The sequence below is a fragment of the Thermothielavioides terrestris genome, chromosome 3 (assembly GCF_000226115.1).
Source record: "Thermothielavioides terrestris NRRL 8126 chromosome 3, complete sequence".
NCBI classification, from domain to species: domain Eukaryota; kingdom Fungi; phylum Ascomycota; class Sordariomycetes; order Sordariales; family Chaetomiaceae; genus Thermothielavioides; species Thermothielavioides terrestris.
Genome location: NC_016459.1, coordinates 4,524,631 through 4,549,733, shown reverse-complemented (window position 1 = coordinate 4,549,733; position 25,103 = coordinate 4,524,631). Strand labels below are relative to the sequence as shown.

Here is a 25,103-nt window from a genome sequence, read left to right as displayed (position 1 = left end):
CTAGAGGTTTCCTCTTTAAGGACCTTCTCCTCTACTATAGTCGCAACGTCCTTAGCGACTATTTATATAATTTCCTTCCTTAGTAGGCTATCGCTATAAGTATAATAAAGATCGTTAAAGCAGTGCTATCGACTAGTTAAGGCGCTATATAGTTCGTCGCTACGAAGAAGCCTAACTAGTTGACTACTATTGGAAGTCTCGATTAGTTGATAGGGGTAATAACCTATAGTCTAGTCGCTAGTATTCTAGTTGTCTTTAGTAGTACTAGACCCTTCTTCGCGATCCTTATAGAGCTTTGAGCGACTGTCGAGGTGGTAGCGTTCTCTTTAGAAGTGTCTAGTATATATTTCCCTATCGTAGAGCGCTAAGGTAGCTAAGTCTTAGCTAGCGCTAGAGCTAGGATCAGCTCCTTTGTTGTTCTATACTTCGTTATAGCGATTGTCGAGGCGATAGCCTTTATCGAGGTAGCTATCGTCGTAGCGACCGTCGTAGTAGCGTTCATTGTCGCTACGCCCCTCTAAGTAGAGGAATAGGTTTATACTATCTACTTCTAGCTAAACGTTATCTAGTTTAAAGAACTTCTTTATACGATTTAGAGGATATAGTATCTAGATAGGTATACTATCTAAAGTCTCTAGGAAGTAAATGTCTTAGTCTTTGATTATCTAAATATAGAATAGGCTAAACCAATGGTACTCTAGCTTCTAGACTAAGCTTATATCTAGTTGTTGAACGTTATTATAGACGAGGATAAGGTTATTGATAAATATTACTACGTTTTCTAGGCGAAATTTACGTTTATAGGCCTTATTATAGTATTTAGCTAGCTTTTTATAAGCTATAGCAACCTATTTAGCGGCAATCTTACAGTTGTACTTAGCTTCCTAAAAGATATAAGTATAGAGGGCAATGAGCTTCGTATAGAGTCTTATAGAATCCTCTCCCTCTATCTAGGTGTAGATAGAGTCCTAGGTAAGAATTCGCTAGGTAGGAACATTAAATTCGACTAGACTAATAGGCTTATAGTTATAGGTAAGAAAGAAAGGAGATATTCTATAAGAGCCTCTAATAGTTATATAATCTATATATAAGATATATAGAAGGAGCTCCTTCTACCTTTTTCCTATACTATTAGTTATCTTTATAAGCGAGGTGGTAATTGGGATATAGCTAGCCTTATTTACTCTATTTGTATACGAATTGTATAGCGAGATAATAACTCTTCTAATCTATAGTTTATAGAGGATCTCCTTAACTTCGCCTTTGAACTTAGAGCCTTTGTCGATAACTATAACAACGAGGTAGCCCTAGCGACAAAGGATATATCGTATAATAAAGGACTTAATAGCCTTAGAGGACTTGTTTAGTAGAATCTTAGCCTTAATATATCCTATAAGATCGTTGTATACCTTGACAAGGAAACACTTCTTCTCCCTATAGCTAGACGATATATATTGAATATCGAGGTGCTATTTAGTAAAAGGGAAAGGCGGAGGTATAGTCTAGTTTGCCACTTCCTCGAATCTCTAGGTATTATATACCTAATATAGTATATAAGCCTAAATCTACTCTACTATATCTTTGTATATACTACGCTAATAGTAGTGGTTCGTTACTCATTAGTATATCGCCTCTCTTCTATAATAGCCAACTTCGCTATAGCACTAGTCGAAGATTAAACGTCTCTCTTTAGGGGTATTAATAATGTGCCTATAATATTGTAAATAGTTTATATTCTAAAGGAAAAGGTGACGATCCTTAACGAAGTACTTTACCGCTTCCCTTTTAAGCTAATGTCGCTTCTAGTATAGCCTATAGCCTAGTAGGGTCTCTATCGTCGATAGGAAGTAAATGATGTCCTAGGAATACTAGAAGTAATCGTTTTGAAGGTGGATAGGCTTTGGCTTCTCTTCTAGATACGATGCCTCTTCGCCTATATAGTTAATAAAGATCTAGGCGTTGACTTAATCATCGATATCCTCCTCTACTTCCTTCTCTATATAGTTAGAGGGCCTAAGAGGTTTATAGGACAATGCGTTGGCTACAACGTTCTTAGGACCTAGGATATACTTGACTTCGAAGTTAAATAGGTAGATCTAGGCGATCTAGTGTATTATTAGAGTACCTAAGATATCGTTTACAACACTATTGAGCTAATAGACTAGAACTAGAGTATTAGTCTCTATAATAAAACGTATACTAAAGAGATAGCAACGAAAACGCTTTAGAAGGAAGAGTAGCCCCTTTAACTCCCTCTTTGTAGTATTATACTACTTCTTTACCTTTGACTAGATACTACTCTCGAACTAGTATAGGTGTTTTTTGCTATTAGGGCCAACCTATTTAAATACCCTGCTCTATCTAAGGATACTAGCGTTGTAAATTAAAAAGATTATATTGAATCGAGGATTACTATAGATAAGTATCGTTAAAACTAGAGTAGTAATGATTTTCTCCTTTAGCTTATCTATCGCCTTTTGTTTAGAGGGCCTTTAGGTCTACTTAGTATCTTTCTTTATTAGGGTATATAGAGGAATCGCAATAATTGTAAAACCCTTGATCTAAATCCGGTAGTATCCGACTATTCCAACGAAGGTATATACCTCCTTGATGTTCGAACAGGTCTTTTATTCCCTTATCTTAATCACCTTTGCTTCCTTAGGAAGGCGCCCCTCTAATGTATAGAGATAACTAAGTAGGACTACTTTTAGTTGCGCCTACTTCGATTTCTTAATAGCAATAGTCGTATCTACTAGCTCTACGTTTAGCAATACTATATTGATGTTTTTAAGATATTTAATAATAAATTCTTAATGTCCCTCTCTATTTAGATAGCTAGTATAATCAGATTGAGGACCTTTTATAGTAATATCATCTAGGTAGATACGATAGACATTAGGGATAAGGTTACCAAAGATCGTTGTTATAGCTCACTAGAACTAGGCAATGGAATTTATATCTCCTATTAGCAATATATATATATAGAAAAGCCTAATTAATATTGTAAAAGTCGTTAAATCCTAGCTATATTTATAGAGGTTGACCTAGTTATATCTAGAGAAGAGATCTAGAAGGGACATTAGTCTATAGCTCTTAAAGTCTTTACTAAATTCCTCTATAGTAGATAGAACGAAAGTATCGTAGATCGTTATAGCATTAGCCTTTTGAATATCATTAATGAGCTATAAACTACTATCCTTTTTTAGAACTAGGAACCAGTTATTACAGTAGCTCGTATAGCTATATTCAATAATTCCTTATATCTACCTCTCTCTAAGTAGATCAACGACCTTCTATATTAGTAGTTTTAGGATTAGGATTGACTTACTTTGCTAGGCCTTATATAGGATAGTCCTAATATATTAGAGTAGAACAACGTCTTTATAGATATATTTATACTTAGTAAAATCTTATATAAGTGTAGCCTCCTAGTTCTATAAGATCTTAGTGAACATCTCTCTCTCTAGCTTAGTAAGAAAACTATCTATAGTAGCAAGTATTTCTTAAAGGTGTTCCTTAGTAAGTCTCGAGCCTAGCTTAAGATCTAAGAAACGAAGGACTATAAGGTCTTCCTAGTCCTTCTTAAACTATATCTTAGCTTTAGCTTTTATAAGCCGCTTTTCTTACTATAATAGGTCTCCTTTCGATATAGAGCTATCTAACGATACTAAGTCGATAGGCTAAACCTTATTTATAATATTCTTCTAGAGTATAAACGTCCTTAGGGCCTCTTTGAACTTACAGTAGAACGCCTACCTTAGCCTTCTATTGGAAAAGAAGTTTCTAATCAGGGTCCCTCTCTTCCCTTTTAAATAGGGCAACAATTTGATCTTGCCCTTCTTCTTTCGTCTAGACGAAGAAGACAACAAATAAGAATATACAATATAAAAAAGAGTACTAAAGAGTAGTATATAGGACTTTTATAAAACGAAATAAAAAACTACTTTATCTATACGATCGTCGAGGAAACTAAGGGTAGTCTCGCCCTCCTCTATCTCTACTTAGTTAAAGATTCTTTTAGGACTCTTCGTTAATCCTTAAAATTGCTCCTAAGCGGATAATTACGTTAGAGATAGTAGGCGATTTCGCTAAGCAATCTTCTTAGAGACAATGTATACCTAGACTATCTTCCCCTCTATAATTAGATTAGTAGTAATTAGGTTGCTATTATAGTAATCGAAGGTTAGGGTGATATCCTTAATAAATAGTATACTAAAGATTACTTTATAGCTATTAATAGTGTCCTTAGTTATAAAGAAGTGAAGGTTAATGTCGACTCTTCCTAGGTATAGAGTGACCTAAGTCTCTTCGATAAATAGTACTAAGCTATAAAGACCTTTCGAGATAACCTTAGTAGGCTAGTATAGTATTATATACTTTTCGACAATATTTATCAAGATATAGTTGTACTCTAAACCAAAGTCGATTAGAGCAAGGTACTTATTATAATAGCCCTTTTAAACTAGATATATAGAGTAGGAAAAGACTATACTTTTATTATTATACTGAGTTCTATATATTATAAGACTAAAAGTATCGAGATAGACTTCTAGAGCAAAGTATAGATATAATCGTCAATGTCTCTAGGTAGACCTTTACGAATCTAACGCTCTTAGAGGCTTCCTATATAGATGCCCTATATATTATCCTTAGTAACTTTGAAGATTACTAGAACCGTCTTAGTCTAACTAGAGGAAGAGTTGTCAAACGTATTTATATTAATATATAGAGCCTATACGTAGACTCCTATATCTTTTAGTATAGTAGTTGGTCTATTAGGCTTAGGAATATTAGACCCTTTATAGTCAATGACCTCGACGTTGGTAGAAATGCCCTATAGGTATATAATTAGAGTATCCTTATACTTAGACGAGATATAGACTAAGTTATTAAAGGTTAGACTAGTCTTTGCCTTTATTATAGTATAGATTATATCCTTTATATATAAAAGCAATATAGCAACCTTCGATATAGGCGGCTTAGACTATAGCTCCTCTTTTTTTATACGATTCGCTATAGCTAGGTTCTTAAGGATAATTATATAAGGAGGCTCCGCTAAAGGTATAGGAGTACCGCCTATCTAGAAGTTATCTTCCCTTTCGTCCTTAGCGAACCGACGCTTAGTAGACGGTATACCTTGAAGTATAGTCTCTACTTCCTTGTCTACTTCCTTTTTATCTTCCCCCTTAGTCTAGTTAGAGAGAGAAAGAGGTAGTTAGCGAAATTCGTTAGCCTTTAGCGTAGGCTATAGGACAACCTTCTAAGTTAAGATACGACCTCCCTCTAATGGAGCTATATAAAACGACAACTGATTAGACGCTATATAATAGAAGGCGGAGGTGAGCTTAGGCTCCCTTTTATATATAAGATGATTAATTGTCGTCTAGACGATTATAGGCTCCTAATATAGTTTAGGCTATTAGAGGTAGTACTTATTTAGTACTAGGGATATATCTAGCTTAAATAGGCGACTATTTAAGCGTTTATACTTACGATAATACGCCTAGTATATAGGGTAGCTATTATACTATAGGCAATAGGCTATATATACGAAGATAAGCTAGCTAATTTTACTAATCTCTTATACGTTGTTAATATCTGCCTTTATAAGGGTGATCGTCTTAGCTAGTGTATAGCCCTTCTTACTCTAATCGCCAAGGTAGTAGTCTATACTTTTATAATATATTAAACCTATAGCTATAGCTTTTATAGCTTCTATATACTCAAGGACTATATAGTTAGAGTTACTATAATAGTAGCAATAGCTAAAGCTTATAGGTCTACTATAGCTAGGAGAACGATTGTCAATATATAGGCTAGTAATAAAGCTAATATATCTCTCCTATAAACGGCTCTACTATTGGAAATATATCTAGAGAACCTCGATCTCATTAAGAGTAGGATCGATTCTATATAAATAGAGGGCCTTGATCTTTCGTTTAAACTACTTAGTGATCTTCTACTTCTAAATATATAGACGCTAGAGCTAATTAGCTAGATCATCGATATCGTTGAATATAAGTATAAGAGCTTTCTTTAGCTCCTCCTTTTTCTACTCCTATAGCTTAGGGGTCGTCTTAATAGTAGGTATAGCCAAAGGTGAGTAGTACTTCTATAGATTGATCTTACGTTTATAGGTCTTGAGAAAGAGGTCTTCTATATTAAGACCCTTCTAAAGAGCATTTTAAATAAACTTAAGGAAGTCTACCTACTTCGTAGTATAGATAGAGTCTTTATCGTCCTTCTTTAAGGTATATTAATAGTTTTTAAAAGCTACTTAGATCTACTAATCAAGTATATACTATATAGTTAGAACAATTATATACTATAGCTCCTTATAAACTTTAGTAGGGGCGACAACGTATATATAGTCGATCAACTCGAAGTAGTTATAGATAACCTTGCTAACTAGCTAGTATCTTCCTTCGATTAGATTATAAAGGTAACTTCTATCTCTATACTATTTAGGATCGTTGCTCTTCTAGCGTTTTAGGAATTTAGCTTTGAAAGCTACCTAGGTCTCTTAGTCCTTTTTCTCTTAGTGACAGATAATAGGCTAAATCATAGTGTTATACTAAAGCTTAAACAGATGTATATAGGTCTTGTTATTGGTAACCTAATAAGCTTTGTATATCTCTTTGAAGGTCTTGATCCAACGTATAGCATTTTGACTAGAGAAGTAGCCCTAAAGGCTAGCCTTCGTCGAGGTTAGAAAGGTTGTACTAAGTATAGTAGTAAGAATATACTTAGTTATCTTCTTTAGAGCTTTGGCTTTAGAGAGACTAGAAGGTATTATTATAGATACCTCTATATAGATAGGTAGAGTAGAGGTATTAAACGAAGATAAAAGGGGTATCTACACTACTTTGGCTAGGTCTTCTTCATTTAGTATACCTTAGAAAGGCTATAAGATAGATATATCTTTAGACTCTCCTTTAGAGGTTAGTATTAAGATTAATAATGTTATAGAGGTCAATAGAATTCCTAGAGCTTCTATAGACAATATATATATATATCGCTAGAGTCTAGTTATTAGACGTTTAGCTATCGTCTTCGAGAAAGGTAACGACTATATTAATAGACTATAAAAAGACTGATATATATACTTCTATAGGAATATTGACTCCTTTGACGTCTATCTAAAGGAAGAAAACCTCTTAAGAAGCTAGGTTCCTTTGGAATATATAGTCTAAACACCTTAAAGGATAACTATAGGCTCTTTGTAGATTACCTAGATACCTTTGGCAACTAATATACTGGACCTAACTAGTGTAATAGCGGTAAGAGTATAGCTCTTAAGAAGAAAAGTAAAAGTCTATACTAAGACCTTATATCCAATATAAAACAATGCTAGATATATTGTTAGAAGGAGCTAAGTGTTATAAAGGTATAGTCTCGAGCTTAGAAGCTTATAAATAGCTACTACGTTTAACTACTTTTGTAATTAGTTCGGCTAGACTAGGGAAGAAAATAATAATCGATAAAAATTCTACCTTTATCTCTACTTAGGAGGATAGAACTATTGTCTTTCGATTGGGTTAACGTTTTATAACTACTACGTCAATAATGACGAAGCCTCAATAGATCTTCGAAGTGTTAGAAATAATAGGATATCTTTTCAATGCCCTATACCGTCTAGGCAAAGGAAGGTCTCCTAAGACAAGGTCTCAATAGACCCTTAGAACGTATATACCTCAATAGGTTTCTACACCTTCTAGAGATGCCAGTATCGGTGTACTAGAGCCTTAATAGGTTGGCTATATCGTCGTTGTATAGCTATTAATATAGTATTATATAGTTCTATAATCTTAGAAGACTTTGTAGTCTATACTATCCCGTTTAGATATAGAGCTAAGCTCCTCCCCAATTAAGCCCCTATTTGAAATAGTATAAAACCTTTATACTAACCTACTCTACTACACCTAGGATTAGGCGTATAAAATAGCTCTTAAAGAAATATAGTATACCTCTAGACGAATAAAGATAGTATATATCGAATAGTAGGAAGGATGTCTCCTAAGAGGAAGATATATAGCTTAGGTACGTCTAGTAGAATATAGTAGAAAGACAAAAGACAATAAGAATATGGTCAAAGCTCAATAGCTCGAATGCCTACCGTCTAGATAGAGGTAGGACAACGAAAGGAGAGGCTCAATAGCCTTCCTAGAAGAAGGAGGACCACCAACGTAGTGTCAACGAACGTATATTGACAACTACTTAATGTCTTGTTTGATGATAAAGAAGATGGGCTTAGCCTACTTAAATATATATGATTAGAGGGCTAGACCCCCTAACAACGAATACAATGCTCTGAGACAAATAGAAAAGTAGAAAAACTAGGTCCCCCTATGTCTAGGTAGTCTATTACCCTAATCCAATAGCTAAATTAGATATATAAAGTATAGTAGCAAGCCGAATAGAACGATATTATACTCTTCGCAATAGTTGACGAACTCCTATATAAGATAGGAGCTATAGCCGTTAAAGATCAATAGCCGGTATTTCCTAGCTATCCTATAGTATAAGTACTTCTCGAAGTGCTTTAGCCATTTAAGGCTAATCTAGTTGTTCGAATACCTAGTTGCTAATGTAATAATAGCTATCTTAGGGTCTAATTTAGACTATTAATACTAATGTACTATATATACTTGCCTAGCTAAGATTAAGAAGGCTAGGATAACTCGCCTTTTTGCTAAGATTGCTTCGATAGCTATAGCTAACTCCTAGTTCTTAGAAAGGCCGAAGTAGTATACCTACTTACGTTTAGTAACAATTAACTAGTCCTTTCCTATCCTAATATAAAAGCCCATCTTATCTATGTTCTAGATATCCTCTAATATAATGCCCTTGTCTTTGAAGATAGTTACAAGCTTCTAGAAGTATTCGACGACAATAGCGGGTTCTTCGGCTTTTTAGCGGTTAGTACTAAGCTTCTTTTGCCGTTGCTTAAGGTAGTTATAGCGTTTAATAAAGCGAGAGGTCTAGTTCTAGCCTACAACTGGTAGGTTGGCCTGCTTAGTACAGCTCGCCTAGGCGGCTAAGATCCGATTTACTACATCCTAGATAAAGGCTAGCCGTACTATAAGGTTGACGTTGTCGAGCTAGTCGATATATCGATATAATGCAGCTTCTTCGGGGCCCGACAGCCGAGTATTGGTTGGTTAACGGTCGGATAAGGTCCTAATGCCGGCTAGCCGACGACGTAGCCGAGTACAGGGGATCGCGAATTCCTTAGCAACTGTAGCCACCTTGGCTCCCAGATTTGAAGCGATATAGTCGATAGCTTCCTAGATACAAGCCTCCATTTCGAACAGGTCGAAGGAACCCAGTTGTAGCTGCAAAAAGTGGTTGTTTCGTCGAAGGTGTCGAAAAAGTGGCCGAATGGCTAGTGTGGCCGAATGGCTGGTGACCACCAACCGGCCCCGCGGTTCGAGGCTGCGGTCGAGATAAGTGGGGCGGTGGGGGGGTGCCACGAGTAACGGCAACTAGTTAGTTGCTGTTTTCTGCAGGGATCTTCCTCCACTTCGGCTTTCTCACCCCCATCCTCCACCAAGTAGTGTATAGCCCATTACCGCGATTGCCTTTCAGGGTACGGTGCCCGATGGCAGCTGTGATGCTCATGCCTCCAGCTTCTTTTGTCACCCAAGGCAGTAGCGTCCAGGCTAAAACCAAAGGAATGAACGAATGTTCCCCAGCCACAGATACTCGTTCGGATACTCGTCGAGGAATTTGGGAACCCAGGCGTGGAAGTCATCAGTCCACTGACTCCACCCGCCACAGCCGAAGATGGCGGTGGCATATTCCCAGTATCGCGGGTACCAGCCTGCCATTTCCCAGTCCAAGAGGACCACCGTGCCATCGGGCCGGAGCATGATGTTCGTGGTCTGAAGATCGGCATGGGTGAACCTCGGCCGTCCATCGCCCTGAAGGACGGAAGGCAAGACGCGGCGGTAGTAAGCTGCCCGCTCGGCTGGGTAGTCTGCCTCGTCTCGCTGGAGTTTGAGAACAAGAGCCTCGGCAATCTCGGCTTCCGTCTTAAAAGGGCCGTTGATTTCCGGCCGAGCTTCTTCGGTGAAAAACAGATAGTCGAGCAACGGGCGGTTGTCGAGGCTGCCGAAGAAGTCGGGAGCGGGGAGGCCGCGGAGCTGGTCCATGAAATCGCGGAGCTGGGAGGCAGCGGCCTCTTTGGCCTCAAGGTCCAGGGAACGCCAAACCATGTCGAGCGTCTGGCCGTCGACATGCTCCATGACGATGTAGGTGCACATGCGACCATGCTCGTCTTCCTTCTGGAAGAGGGCGTAGACGCGCGGAATTGGGATGGTGGTCTTGTCGCTGACGTACAACATGTTCTCTCCCTCGATCGGCTTGACCAGCCACCCGTATTTGACGACGAAGTGTTCCCCGACTCGAACCACGCGTTGGCCTTTAAAATATTTTTTCGGGCCGAGTTCAGGCTGAGCATCCAGCTCTTCCGTCGACGGCAGCGGCGCTGGGAGGCTACCGGTCGGCGCAAAATACGGGAGACGGATACGGTGTGGGGATTGCATGCTTGCAAATATCAGTGTCCAAATCGATAGAAAGGTTGCGGGTGGTCAATCGCTTCACACTGGAAGCAGCCGTGAGAACCGAGATGGCGGTGTGCTTGGGTGGTGAAAAGAGAGGGCAAAAACCCCTGCATATTTGTTGAATTCAACAGCCAATGGAGTCGAGAACAACGAAGAGGCTTGCGAGGCCAACCAGGCAACGGATTGACACTTTGTCTGCGAAATTCGGCGGCACAGGAGGTAACGAATCCGACACCTGCAACAGTCCCGCCACAAGCGAAGGTCTCGGGTTTAAGAAAGTCGAGTAGCCAGACACGACGAGAATACCAAGGGAAGACCGCTCTCAAGCGAGGCACAGCTAGCCTTATGAGAAGGAGACGGCCCTACGCTGGAAGAAGGGACAGTTATTAGTTAGTTACCTTGTTGTTAAATACAGGGCCGTGATAGACAAGACACAAGGCAAAGCTTCCTATTTAAACGGATCAGAAACACCGCGCCGCCCAACCGGACGACTCTCGACGGTCGCGGAAAGGGGTGAGGGCAACGTCTCGATCGCATCACTCCGCCGTCTGTCCGGCAGCCGGCCTGTCCGCCTCGGTGTCCTCCCCTCAACCGGGCTGGGCTCGTCGACCGGCCCGTCGCCCTGCGGCGGCCCTGAGATAGGTTTCCCTGTCGGAGCCGGCAAGGCCCGGGGCGGCCCTGTAAACCACTGTATCAAGGCCGCCAGGTACCTGACGAGCAGGAGAAGGGCCGGGAATTGCGCAAGCTCCTGTATCGCCTGGGCGACTGCATCAGGGGGCGGGGTGGGCTTGACCGAGGGCGGCGCGCTGTTGTTCACGAGCGTCGCGTCTTCGTCCTCGGTCGTCTCGGAGCCGCTCCTCGACTCCCGCACGTGGATGTGGGCGGCGAGGTCACTGCCGACTCGGTCACGTAGCTGCCGCTGGAGAGACTGGAGTATGGGGTCTGGGCTGTCTTCGATATATCTGCGTTCGCGACCCTGGAGCCGCAAAGTTCCCCTGAGCTCCTGAGCGCCGACGCCCGTCCACGGCTCGGATGCGGGGTGCGGTTGCAGCGGCGGGCGCTGTGGTGGAGGCAGCAGGCTTTCCGGCCTGGCTTCGTCGTGCATGAACTGCGCGCCCGCGGGATCCGGCACCTCGACCGGCAGGTTCCCGGTGTTTTCCCATTGCATTGCCATATCGAGGCTCTGCGCGATGTGGTCCAGCGGCTTCCTGAACTCGACGTTCCTGCCCAGGTCCAGCTCGGTTAAGGTGGAATTGTCCTTCCTGCCGAAGCTGGACGAGAATTTGAGCAGCTCGTGCTTCATTTGGCGGCTCCTGTCGCGCAGCTTGCCCTCGACCTCGACCCGCATGAAGACTGGGCGCTTGCTGTGCTCGAAGGCAAAGGCCGTCTGGTACGTCTGCCCGTGCACCTGGTCGGGGTTGATGCTGTTCTCCGAGAGCTCCCACTCCAGGGTCCGCAGGCCGTCGCGGCCCTTGGGCCTGCAAAGGGTGCCCTTGAAGACCCATCGGCCGACACGTTCTGCGGAGCTATTGGACTTCAGGCCGATGCCGCCGAGTTGGAAGCCCATAGCGCCGATCGTCGGGACAAACGTGTGTTCCTTGCTCTCGGCGGAAACGGTCTTGGTGCCGGTGAGGAGTCTGGGGCCATAGTAGTTGGTGAACTGCACTGCGTACTCGCTGCTGAGGGACCGTGTCGGCTGGGTGCTGGCTTGGCGAGGGGCCGAGAGAGCGTACGACGACATGTCTTCGCTCAGGGTAATGAAGACACTGGCGCGCTCAAGCCAGTAGCCGTGGGGCTGCTTGAAGGTGATGTCCATGTAGACGACGCCGGCTGGAGTCTCCTCCCTGCCCAGGACGCCCCATTGGGCCTTTTTCCAGTGATACTTGCAGTCAATGTCTACTTTGCCGATCGTGGCAGACCCGACGCAGAGGTGAGAGCCCCGCGCAGTCTCCTCGTCGAACTTCTCAAAGTCACTGCGCCCATATCGTCTTATCTTGATGGCCGGGCCCCGTCGGGATGGCTTTGTTGTTGTCGTTGTTGTTGCTGGTGCTGCAGTGGCCGCTGTCACTTCCATCGAGACTCCAAGGGGGGAGGAGAAAGCGGAGAAAGAACAATGTGACCTGCATGGGGTGGGGGCGCTGCACCTATTTAATACCTCATAACTACTGGAGGAAGCCAGCCAGGCTGGAAATCGAGGGGACAATGCATTGTCTGCGCCATCTCGCTAGTAGCAAGCGCTGAGCGCGGCACAGCCTCGGGCCAATGCAGCCAGTTGGGGTTTCACTGCATGAGCTGTTCCCAAGGAGGCACCAAGGCATGCCGCGCCACCCCGAGCCATCCACAAAAACGAGGCTTTCCCGCGATCGCCCGACGACCTGGCCTCGTTCACCAGCGCAGACTCGGCCAGCCCACCATGTCGCAAGACGCATCTCGACGTATATCCAGCTCTCGGGTTGGCACCACTGAGAGCATAGAGAGGCGGGACAGGCACTCCAATGTGCCGTGGTTTCTTCGGGAGAGGACCGACACCTCAGAAAGGGGTCTCGTCGTCGCTCGGAGAGACAGGGACGTCCCCAGGCGCGCTCCAGGAGGCCCCGTTGAGCGGTATAGCAGCTCGTACGACGGCGATAGCGACGACAGTGTTGATCAACACGCCATTTATATTGACGATCCCCCATCCTGGTCTCCTTCAGGACCGAGATCCACGTCACGAGAGAGAACTCGCATTATGATTCGCGAGACCGAAGACGACTACGAAGATGAACGTGAATCTGGGCAGCGGCCCCTGCTTCGCGTCGACCCGCTCGCCCCACAGGATGCCACAGTTCACCTGTCTCTTCCCTTGCAAGACGATCTCGAGGACCTGCTCGAGGAGTGCGGGCGGCTGCGCAGACTTGGTCACTTCGCAGACGCCATCGCGCTCTTCCAAAACCGGCTCAGCCACTTCTTCGACAACCGATATGTCCTCGTCCAGTACGCCCAATGTCTCTTCGAGGGCGGCCAGTTTGCCCAGCTTGGGAAGCTGGCCGAAGAAAAGGCCCCACGGCGCTTGCCACAGCCTGATGCTTTGCAGCTGAACTGGGACATGCTGTTGCTGGCCGCCGAAAAGGGTCCTTACAAAAGCCAGTTCGATAATCACGAAGCACTCGACATGCTTCCGGCAATCAAGGATATCATAACCGCTTCTTTGCCGAAGCTGGACTCCACCGAGGTGCGTTCCCCAACGTTGCCATCGTCGTGTGCTGATTAGATGAATGGCCCCTGACCATCGCGCTCCGCAGTGCCAAGTATTGGCCCTGCTTCCCCGGATCGGTCTTCGGTTGGAAACCGTAGTGCCGCTGCCTCTCATTGCCGCTCTCTACAAGAGTCTGGCCGATCGGGGGATGGTGTGGGAATTCAAAGACGTACTCGAGAGTCATTTGGCTAATGCTTGGCCATCCGGTGTTCTCACCTCGGCCACAGCGTCCTTTCCGCCACCTCCCCCACCACATCATCTCCAGCAGCAAGTCCGCTTGAGACATTTGCGCGAGCTTTGGAGCACAGATAGCGAAGAAGACGAGCCAACCCTCTTCGCCTTGCTGGAGATGTTCACCGCCCTCGCCTTGCAGTCCCGGCGACTGGTGTCTTCTACGGCCCGCTCTTGGAGAGATACGATGAAGGACTGCATGGATGCCGCTAATCAATGCGGCTTTGCGCTTCTTGCCCTCGATGATTCTCACCTGATGACTCGACCGTGTCTTCGATGGCTCATGGCCAAACAAATGATCAACGACGACAACGAACTCCTGTTCTTCGACCAGATGACGGCCGGCGGCCGCAACAGCGTTTACTTCTCCCGGCTGGCCTTCCCCTCGGATAATCTGCCCAGATACGACGCCTCACACGGCGCACTGCCCCAGTGGACCCCGAGGCCGGTGGCGCCCGGAAACGACTTCGCGTCCACGGCAGAGATGGTGTTGCGAGCGGCTGACGAGCTGGGAGACCTCGACCTCCAGACCGGCTGCCTCAAAGAGCTGATGTACCGGGGGGTACAACCCCCCGAGAAGGTCCTCGCCGAGCTCCGCAGTATCTGGTCGGCGGCCGGGAACCAGAAGATGCTGCCCTGGTTGAACCTGTTCCGCGCCCTGCTGGCCCACACACCCGCGCAGCGAGAAGAGCTCAAACGCGACCTCCTCCTCGAGATCGAGACGGGGAACAGAAACCAGATAGTCGATCGCTTTTACCTCCTAGCCGTCCTCTCCCTCGATCCGGCGCAACAAAAGGCCTACCTCAACATGGCGCGAGCCACCGATCCGGTCAACTACGTGGTCGTGCCCGACGATCGCGAGCGGGACATACGCGACTCGCAACGCGTCCACCCACCCCTATTCGGCAGGTCCGTCGAGGAAAGAAGATCCCGCAGCAGCGAGGTGACCATGAAAGCCAGACCAGACTCAACCACTCGCGATACCACACCGTCTTCTGCCGAACCCATCATTCTCACGACCAGGGAGACCAGGGAGATCCCCATCCGCTCGCCCCCGCCGCGAAAGCAGCCACGCCTCCCGCCACCAGCCCTGCCCACGCCGCCCCCCCTGGACCCGAGCCTCGGCGACGGCACCACCGCCACCAACCCGCGCGACCAACTGGCCCGCATCAAAGCCGAGATCGCGGACATCGAGACCCAGCTGCGCATGGCCGCCCGCGAGACGGATCCGAGCGTGCTGCGCACGCTACACCACCGGTTGGCCACGCTCGGGGTGGAGCGATACCGGCTGGAGATGCAGCGGATTTGGGACCGGGAGCGGGGGCGGGGGACGGAGGAGCCGGAGCGTGAGCGGGACCGGGAGCGGCCGAGGCAGAGGCAGCGGCAGAGGCACAGGCTGGGACAGGTGACTGTTGCGGGGGGAGGCGCTCAGGGCGGCGGCGGCGCCGCCGCCGCGCGTGATGATAATGGTGGTGGTGGTGGTGGAGGTGGAGGTGGGCGCGGCGGGCTGCTGTCCCTGGAGGAGGAGGACGGGAGTGGGCCCGGGGATGAGCCGCTGCTGAGGTATCTGCGGCGGAGGACGACGGTGGAGGATTATCCGGGCGGCGCGTCGGATCGGGGAGGGGATGACGGGGAGGTGGGCAAGAAGACTGCGAAGAACGGTGAGTCCAAGATTTTCGGAGCTGGTGCCGAGAGCAGTTTGATGGCGGCGGCTAACGTGATGGCAGCTTCGGCGGCGGACTTGGACGGGACCCGGAAGGGGCCTTTGCTGCTGGAATTCCCTGGGTACGGCATGGATCACCATGGTGCCAAGCCCCTGGAGAACGGCAGCTCCGGCGCGAGGGCCCCCGGCTAGTCTGGCGGATCATCTACGGATGCTGGCATCGGCGAATGTGCCGTCGTGTTTGGTCAGAGAAGGAACGGGTGGTCGAATTTATAAAGACAGCTCAGCCGCCGCGCATCTCCTTGCGTCGGTGTCTAGAGATACACCGAGATCCTCTCCTAGGGTTCAATCCAAGATAAGCTGCGGCAGTTCGTGCGCAGCGTCGCACACGCCCCCGCGGCATTCAACCCCTTGATCAGCCCAAGCTTAGCACAATCGAAAATTGTCTGTTGACAACTCCGCCTTAAGCTAGCGAGGGCGGCGTGCAAGATGTGGTCCTACGGCCCCCCCTTGATCTTGTGATGCCGGGTCTTTGCACTGCGGCGGCACGCTTCCTTGGTGAATGTATGTACAATAGTTTGCACCGAACAACTAGGTAAGTAGCGGTTATTATAGCTAAATAACCGGTAGCCAGGCCACGCATCAACCTCAAGCCCATCTCATAGTCTGCCTGCAGGTCGCATCAACCACCTCCCCGTGCCAGGCAGCAAGCAGCAAGACCTCTTGTCAAGATTGCCATGGCAAAATAGCATGCAGCAAAACAACAATTCATTCATTAACCCTCTCAGATAGAGCCTTCCTCCCAGTTAGCTTTCACCAAGCTGAATACCGTAATTAACAGGATGCCACCAACACCATCCCGTCCCCCAGTTCCCCAGTCCCCCAGAGCCGACCGAAGAGAATAAGAACACACGTAAGTCATGATAGCAACGCAAGCCCAAGACAACGCGACTCTATCCGTTGCCTATGACCCTATACAAACCGGAAACCGTCAAATGCCTAACGGCGCGGAACCCCGTGTCAGAACCAGCCCGGCCCGGGGTAGCGGGCCGGCCCACCGAGATTAGGATCCACTAGCTTGATGCCCAACTGCCACCTAAGACTAGGCTCCTAATCAGGAGAACTCTCCTACAATACAACATCCTCAACACTACGATTGATTCCAGTTGTACGTATTGCTTACATCGTAATAGCTTCATCTTCCTAAGCTAGTGTAGCAGTTCTAACAATTAAGAGTCTCATTGGCTCGAAAACCTAGCCCTATCTCTAAGTATATAGCCCTATATATAGTGCTCAGTAGTAACTACTATATCTTCGAAAGCCGATATAAAGATCGATATTATCCTAGCTAGCCTAGATAACTAGGTAGCTTAGAACTATAAGTTCGTTAACAAGGCTAAGTATCTCGACCTACTCAACTACTTTGAAGGCAAGGCGGAGCTCCTCCTAAAGCCTACAATGGCTAATACCTACGATCTCGCCTATAAGTATATTCGATATAAGCTCTAGGAATATATCGTCGAACTATAGGCTTCTACGCTAACTATAGCTATAGAAGCTCTAGTCGATCTAAGAGCATCTACTATAAGCAAGTAGCGGCCTAGCATTGCCTCTATAGCCTAGGATAACGATATAGATTCCTAGACCCTCTCTAAGAATAAAGGTCTATAAAAGTAGCTTAGTATCAAAGTACTAAACGGCTATTAGAGGAAGCTCTATAATAAGAGAGAGAAGTAGTTTAATAATAATATTACTATTGTTATTTTATAGATTAAGAAGGATCTAGACTATAAATATAAGGACTATAAACGTTAGACTAATTACTTTATTTAGATACTAACCTTTATAACTACTATAGTAATAGCTAACTACTGGTCTATCTACTTTACAAAGTATATCGACCTTCGAACATAGTATAATAACCTTAAGAAGACTATTTAGCCGACTATCGAAATAATAATAGAGCTTTAAATATATATTTATACCTACCTCGATATACTTAAATATCCTAGGAATATATATATTAAAGAGGCTAATTTCGAGAGGTAGCTCGTTAAGTAGAAGAACCTAATAGATAAGGCCTCCCTCTAGAAGATAAACAAGGCGAAGGATCCTAGCCTATAGTTCAACGAACTAATAGCTATACTAGAGAAGCTATTCCTAAGCTTTATTTCCCTCTATACTATAAATAAGATAGAGATCTTCGAGAAGCTAACCTTTCGAGATATAGCTATAGAAGTCTATAAAGGAATATACCTATTCCTCGAGAAGGTATTCAACTATATAGGAAAAGGATCCTTCCTAATATATAGCCTTAAAGAGAAAGAAAATAAAGACCCTAAGCAACTAGAAGATTAGGAGGATTGCCCTAAGCGCTAAGCTAGTCGTAAAGAGGGAGCTAGAATCAGCTAATCCTACTCTAAATGTAAATTGAGTATACCTATAGCTCCTAGTACCTCTATAAGGTCCTCAAGTATATTAAGGAAGTACTATGTCTACAATTACTTCTATCTAACTAAACGGTACTACTACTTAAACTCTAAGAGTATACTATTTAAGTAAGAACCTAGAGAATATATTAAAGCTTATATAGAGGCCAATTTAAAGGCCAATTCAACTCTATAAGCAGAGGCTAATAGGCTTTAGATAAAAAGGTCTAGGAGTAGCCTCGCTAATAACGTAAAAAGCAATATAGGCAAAGATCCACTACTACATTGACTAGCCAACTACTCTAAGAGAGCTATAGCTATACTTTTGACGAAGGAGCCTAAGGTCCCTAAAGTAGATATAGCAGATACCAACGCCTTCGAAGAGGGCACTACTCTCAAAGAAAGTACTACCTAGGAAGAGGGTAACACCTTCGAAGTAGGCACCGCCTTCGAAATAGACATCGCTTCCAATATAGGCAACGCCTCTAATGTAGACACTAACATTATAACAATATTTAGCTACTAATATATTATAAGAATATAGTAGTAGAGAGCTATAGGCAAATGTATAGCGAGCTTCGCTATAATTCTAGCTATATTCTAGATAGGCTAAAGATATCCTTTAATCAACTTAGTGATCCTAGATTCAAGGTCAACCATTTATATCGCTAACTATCTAAGTAGGTTTAAAAGGCCTTCTAAGTTAGCTACGTCTAATAACTATATCTAGGTAGGCAAGTACCTTATTTAGATTAAAGGATATAGCAAGATAGATATTAAACTATAGAACAACGAAGGTATTATAGTCTTTATGCTATACAATGTAGCTTACTACCCAACCTTTGTATACAACATTGTATCGTTAAAGTAGCTTAACCGACATAGGATCTAGTAGGACAATAGGCTAGAGAGTATACTAAACTACCTACTTAGACGCTAAGATTATATACTCTTTGAATATATTGCGAAGAAGCTCCAACAATATATCCTCGAATATATACCTAAGGACTATACGCCTATAGCCTTTACTACTTAAACGAAGAGGCTCGATCGCTAGGCTCGCTATATAGAGAGCGTAGTAGATACTATAACTTAGTACCTATACCTCGGCTATATAGGCCTAAAGGCCTTTAAACACTTTGTCAATTGCTTATAAAGAGAGTATATCAAAGGCGTACCAACGTTCAAGTATAATAGCTATAGCTTTAGTAAGTTAAAACGTAGGCTTAATCGTATTTTTAGGCTATTGAACTATAGTCTAGGCGATAGGATCGCCTTAGATTTATACCCTTTCTAGGAAGGTCAATAGTACTTTAAACATCTACTATTAGCAATAGATCGCTATTTAAATATAATATAAGACTACTATCTATACAACTACGAAGCTCTAGGCATTTTAATAGCTATTAAACACCTTGCTATACTACTTAAAAGGCAGTACTAGCTATATATCAAGGTTCTAGAGTATAACAACGAATTTATATAGGCGAGCGCTATTACTACCTAGGTAGAGAGACAAGGTATCCGAATAGAGCCTTTAGCGCCTAATACGCTTATATAGAACAGAGGTACTAAACGCTTAGGGGGTATAATCAAGGAGAAGGCTAAAACGATAGCTATTAGCGTATAGTTGCTAAGGCAATTGTAGCTAGAAGTTATAAAAGCTATGATATATCTCTATAATAGGACATTATCCTTAATAACAAAGTGGATAACGCTACTAGATCGCTTTTATACCTTCTTTACTAAGAAAGATGGCCTAAGAGCCTTAGAGTATAAGCTATACCAAGGGCATTTGAAGGTCTATAGTTATAAGGCATTCGCTATAATAGATACTATTAAAAAGAAAGAAAGGCGCTTTAAACGGTTCTAACTAAGAGCTTAGATCGGCTACCTTATAGGATACAATTCCTCGAATATCTATTATATCTAGAACCTCGCTACCAACTAAGTGGTATATATACGTAATATAATCTTTGACAAAAAGTAGATATATCTAGGCGATTTAAAGCTTATAGTGTAAGACATTCCCTAGATAGACTTTAAAGAGCTAAAGCGCTAACTTAATACTAGAGACGCTAATAATGTCGATTAGCTAGATAATAGCGATCTTATATCTATAGCTAAGGAAGAGGATATAATAGAGGCGTTCGATATATCTTTAACAACCTTCGAAGAACTAGAGGAGAGCCTAGCTACTACTAAAGAAGTGTTGGATACTATTATAGTAAAAGGCGATACTATAGGTACCTTCCTAGAGTTCTAATATCTAACTTTTCCGCCTACTCTACTAAGTACTTTGATCGTAGCTACCTTCCTAGGTTTATATTCGCCTAAAGCCTTTAAAGGAGTATTCCAACTATAGGAGGCCGCCTTCAACGTAGGAACGTTAGGCCCTAGAGCTACTAAATATAGGCACTTAAAGAGGGTCCTCTATATAGAGAAAGAGAGAGAAGAGCTTACTTAAAAGAGTAAAAAGAAGGTTAAGAAGGTAGTCGATACTATTAAGAAGGAAGCTAACAGCGCTAAGAGGATCTCTTAAAAAGAAGTCGATTGCCTATAGTAAAAAGGTAAACTTAGATCTATCTACTAGTTAATGTTCTCGCCTATACCTCGATAGCACTCTAAACTCAAAGATCATCTACTAGGCTAGCTATTCCTAGAGGTGGAATGTAATTATCTTTAAAACTATAAAGTAATAGGCTTCTAGAAAGAGATTCACTATTATAATAAGGAGGTCTAGGGCAAATAGATCTTAGATTATATATAGGTATATATATATAAGTTTAATAAGAGTAGGCACTTTGTTAAATATAAGGTAAGGCTAGTAGTATATAGCGATCAATAAAAGAAGAGGTTTACTAAAGAGAACTATATAGCTATACTCGCTATACAATCCTTTAGAATAGTGCTCGCTACTATAGCGAGGTTCGACCTAGAACTAAAGTAGTTCAATATAGTCAACGCCTTTGTCAATATAAAGATCAATAAAGACATTTATATAGAGATACTATATAGCTATTGCAAGCTAGGAACTATCTTAAAGCTAAAGAAGGCGCTCTATAGCTTATAAAAGTCTCCTCTCCTCTAGTAACGAGAGCTAACGGCTACCCTAAGGAACTTAGGGTTCTAGGCTATACTATAAGAGCCCTATATTATAATAAACAAAGGTATTATTGTCTTCTTCTATATAGATAATATCGTCTTCGTCTACTATAAAAAGGATTAACATCGAACTAACGAAGTGATTAGCTAGCTATAAGAAAAGTATAAACTTATAGAAGGAGATAATCTCCTATAGTTCTTAGATATAGAGATTCATTGCAATTGTAAAAGGCGTTTAATTTAGTTTAGCTAGATAGCTTATATTAAGAAGATTGTAAAGTTAGCCTAGGAAGAAAGAGAGCTGAAGACTCTAATAGCTAAGAGCGAACTACTCCTATACGACGATATTGCTAGCTATAGCTCTATTAGGCTCTATTAAAGGAAGGTCGGCTTAATCCTATATATAGTCGTCAATATACGCCTAGACATTACCTTTATAGCCTCTAAGCTTATATAATTTAATTAGAACCTAGGACTAGAATACTACTATATAGTTAATTAAGTATTATAATACCTCTATTAAACGAGGTTCTAGGCCCTTTAGCTAGGAGGAGGAGATATCTTGATCGTAGCTAGCGATACTAGCTTCGCCAACAATAGTATTAATCGTAAGAGCTTATAAGGTTATACTATTATCCTATTTAAAGGGCTAATCGCCTAGCGAGCTAGTAAGTAAGATATAGTAACTATATCGACTATAGAGGTAGAGTTGTTAGTATTTATATAGGTAGCAAAAGAAGGTATATTCCTTTAACGCCTATTAGAGGTATTAGAGATCTATTTAGATAATAAAATCCTATTGATCTAATATAATAATAAATAGACGATCTAGCTAATTAATACTAAGATGCCTATATTATAGACAAAGCTAAAATATATCGATATTTATAACTATTAGCTATACTAAGAAGCTTAGAATAAGAGGGTTAATGTAGATTATATATCTTTAAACTAGATATTAGCCAATGGCCTAACAAAGGCGTTAGAACTAGAGCCCTATAGGAAGTTTATAAAAATGTTTAATCTAGTAGATATCTAGGCCCTTATTGAGATCTATACCTACTAAGTAGCGTAGAAGGAAAAAATATAGGGCTAGAGGAAAGCTCTAGCTAAACAAAAGGTTTAGTTTACAGTGTAATATATAGGATTAAGAAGGGTAGGCGTATAAAGCTCAGTAGATTAGGGCGATAGTAGAAGGACCTTAATACTATAGAATTGCTAGATCAGGAAGAACGTAGTGTTAGGAATAGCTTTGTAAATTACTAGATTTAGTAGGCCAAAGCCGGAGGCTCGACCTAGGGGGGTATATCAGAACTAGCCCGGCCTAGGGTAGCGGGCCGGCCTACCGAGATTAGGATCTACCAGCTTGATGCCCAACTGCCGCCCAAGACTAGGCTCCTGATTAGGAGAACTCTCCTACAATATAACATCCTCAACACCACGATTAATTCCAGTTGTGCGCATTGCTTGCATCGTGATAGCTTCATCTTCCTGAGCCGGCGTAGCGGTTCCAACACCCCGTTGCGGAGACATGCTGAACGGACCAGGCGACGCAACGCCAATTTGTCAAGCCAAACATACGAAACCGCCCAACCCAAGATGGTATCATGTAACAAAGCCGATTGCGGCCCTCGCAATTAAAGTAGATAGAAAGATGCCGGAGAAAAAAAGCGACAATGCCGAGTTGATGTCCTTTGGAATCCCCGAGAGACCATTCTAACTAGATGCAAGAGAGGAGACAAGGGGGTCAGGTCGGGTATGTATTGTATTGGAAAATGCGAAAGTCGGTTAACTGGTGCCAGCGCGCCGGATACGCCACGCCGATGAGCTGTTGTGTAACACGTTCCCCGCCCCGATGGGGATGGGCCGGCCGCGGGCGGGTGATTGATGTTGGGGCCAAGCGACGAAAGAAGTAGGCGGTTACGGAGGCTGGGCGTTAAATGGCGAACTATGGCGGACGGACGGCAAGACGCGAAATCCGGTTCGGTCGGTCGCAGCGCGGTCACGAGCAACGTTGCGTCGGGCAGGTGTCTCGCAGTTCAGTCGATCGGCGGCGAGCGATGCGCCGCAGGGGTCCGTTCGCGAGGCTCTCATTGGGCTGCATGTGGCTGACGGCAGCCGCACTTCCTCTGGACAGGGAGGTGGGGCCTGTCAGATGGCTCCCGGTCGGGCGAATGGGCCGTGGAAGATGGGGAGGCGGAAGCGGAGGTGAGCCGCTAAGCCTTTAGCTCATTGGACTTTGTGCTGCGATGGTGGTGATGTTGGTGGTTATCTGCGAGCGGATTGTGCTGATGCTGATGACGATGGTGGTGGTGGTGGCGGTGGTGATGGTGATCGGTTTGGCTGTCGACCCGGGGGCGCTCGCGCTGCCGGCCGCGGGTCTCCTCCTCGTCGACGGAGGAGCTCAGCCGCTGCCTGTCCTCCTCATACCACGCACACAGCGGCTTGCCGCCGAACATCAAATCGTCGTCTTCAATGACGGTGGCGGCTATCCATGGCTGGCTCGCCAGGTCCATCTCGTCGGCGGCCGGGTCGGGGAAGTCGGGGGCGAGCGCGCAAGGCTGCGGGGCGCGGCTTGGGGTTGAGCTCTGTGATGATTCCATGGTGACTGGACGGAGTCGGGTTATACGCAGTTGATGAAACCGCACCAGGTCTGGGTTGGATGCTCGGGACTGAAGAGGAGAAGAATGGGTCGTGCGGCTCTGGCCTGGGATAAAGAGGAGAGCCTGTCTTTTTGTTTCTTTGTTTTGGGGTGGCAATTGGGTGCCTGACAAAGGCAGCAGCCAGCAGATCGCTTTTCGGTGAGGGGCCGGTTCAGGATGCGACACAAAGGCCTTGTCGTGGCAGCGCGCGGCGCCCGACCAGTAATCGCGACCCAAGTCAGCAGACGTAGCACGGCTTAACTCGTGCTTGGCCTGCAAGCAACCATCGTTGGGCACAGCGCGAGGGGGCCAGCAAAGGCGAAGCCGCGGAAGAGCGGGGCGGGAGGGCTTTGTCGTATATATCTCAAATGATCAAGCTTCAAGCGTACCCGCCGTCGGTCGCCGTGGTGTAAGTGTCAAATGACAGAAACGCGGGGGTGGGGGTCACGACGTCAATGCGCGCGAACTGTTGTGTGGGATCACGCGGCGCGGGGTTGCGACGGGAGCTCTGGTGCCGATTCCGTTTTGGCTGGGTCGGTCGGGAAAAACGGAGCTCTGGGCGGATCTCGTTTCGTCGGAAGGGAAATGTGTCCGAATTGCAAACGAATGACAGTCAAGGGAACCGTCCACGTCTCAATAAGAAGGATTGGGTGGCGAACACGATCCGAGACAAGGCAGTGGGCGCAATTACGGATCGCAGCTGAGTCTGACCCAGCCGCACGGATACGTGGGCAATGGTTCAGGTTGCGGGGGCAGGCTGAAGCGTCAGTTGCAAGCTTCCAGGTTTTTTTGGGACGGGCTGACTGCGGTGCAGGTACCCCGTCAATAAATACGCCAGCCACCACGAATGGCCACTTCCAAGTTCGCCTGCCGACGTCGCACTGACCGGTAATTTGGGGGTTGGCAAGCCTCAGGTTAAAACGTGTTGCAATGACGTTTTCACGAGCTAGATTCATGTTCCCTGATCCGACAGGGCGCCTAAGGGACGGTTTCGCTGTCGCCGCCCGCCACGACAAAAGCGCAAATCAAGGCCCGAATGACGTTTGAGCCCGAGACTCAGTTCGCCCCCCACCACAGCGCCAAGGCGCCTTGGCAGCCCAGCCCTACCGCCTTCCCTTTCGGGTGATGGGGCCATTTTTCTTTCCCAGATTCGCGGAAATACACTAGAGGGCAGCTCCTGCGATCGAGCCAAACAACTGCGATCGGTTGCTGGTCAACGAGGATTATCCGATC

The 25,103-nt window shown here is 44.9% G+C and overlaps 4 protein-coding genes across 4 annotated transcripts; 1 reads left to right on the top strand and 3 right to left on the bottom strand.

The window, feature by feature from the left end:
• Positions 1–9,662: 9,662 nt before the first annotated feature.
• Positions 9,663–10,547, bottom strand: THITE_2050993 (uncharacterized protein; the record flags this gene model as incomplete). Its single annotated transcript, XM_003654790.1, has 1 exon — positions 9,663–10,547. The coding sequence occupies one exon, from the start codon at positions 10,545–10,547 to the stop codon at positions 9,663–9,665; it is 885 nt and encodes a 294-aa protein (XP_003654838.1).
• Positions 10,548–11,670: 1,123 nt separating this feature from the next.
• On the bottom strand, positions 11,671–12,639 carry THITE_51372 (uncharacterized protein; the record flags this gene model as incomplete). The annotated part of the gene is made up of 1 exon (XM_003654789.1): positions 11,671–12,639. A coding segment is annotated over one exon (969 nt), but the record flags the coding sequence as incomplete, so codon positions are not given.
• Positions 12,640–12,978: 339 nt separating this feature from the next.
• THITE_2130239 (uncharacterized protein) lies at positions 12,979–15,886 on the top strand (the record flags this gene model as incomplete). The annotated part of the gene is made up of 3 exons (XM_003654788.1): positions 12,979–13,776; positions 13,847–15,692; positions 15,759–15,886. The coding sequence occupies 3 exons, from the start codon at positions 12,979–12,981 to the stop codon at positions 15,884–15,886; spliced, it is 2,772 nt and encodes a 923-aa protein (XP_003654836.1).
• A 7,432-nt stretch (positions 15,887–23,318) lies between these two features.
• Positions 23,319–24,144, bottom strand: THITE_2170772 (uncharacterized protein). Its single transcript, XM_003654787.1, has one exon. The coding sequence runs from the start codon at positions 23,829–23,831 to the stop codon at positions 23,445–23,447; it is 387 nt and encodes a 128-aa protein (XP_003654835.1). The 5' UTR covers positions 23,832–24,144; the 3' UTR covers positions 23,319–23,444.
• Between the last annotated feature and the right edge of the window lie 959 nt (positions 24,145–25,103).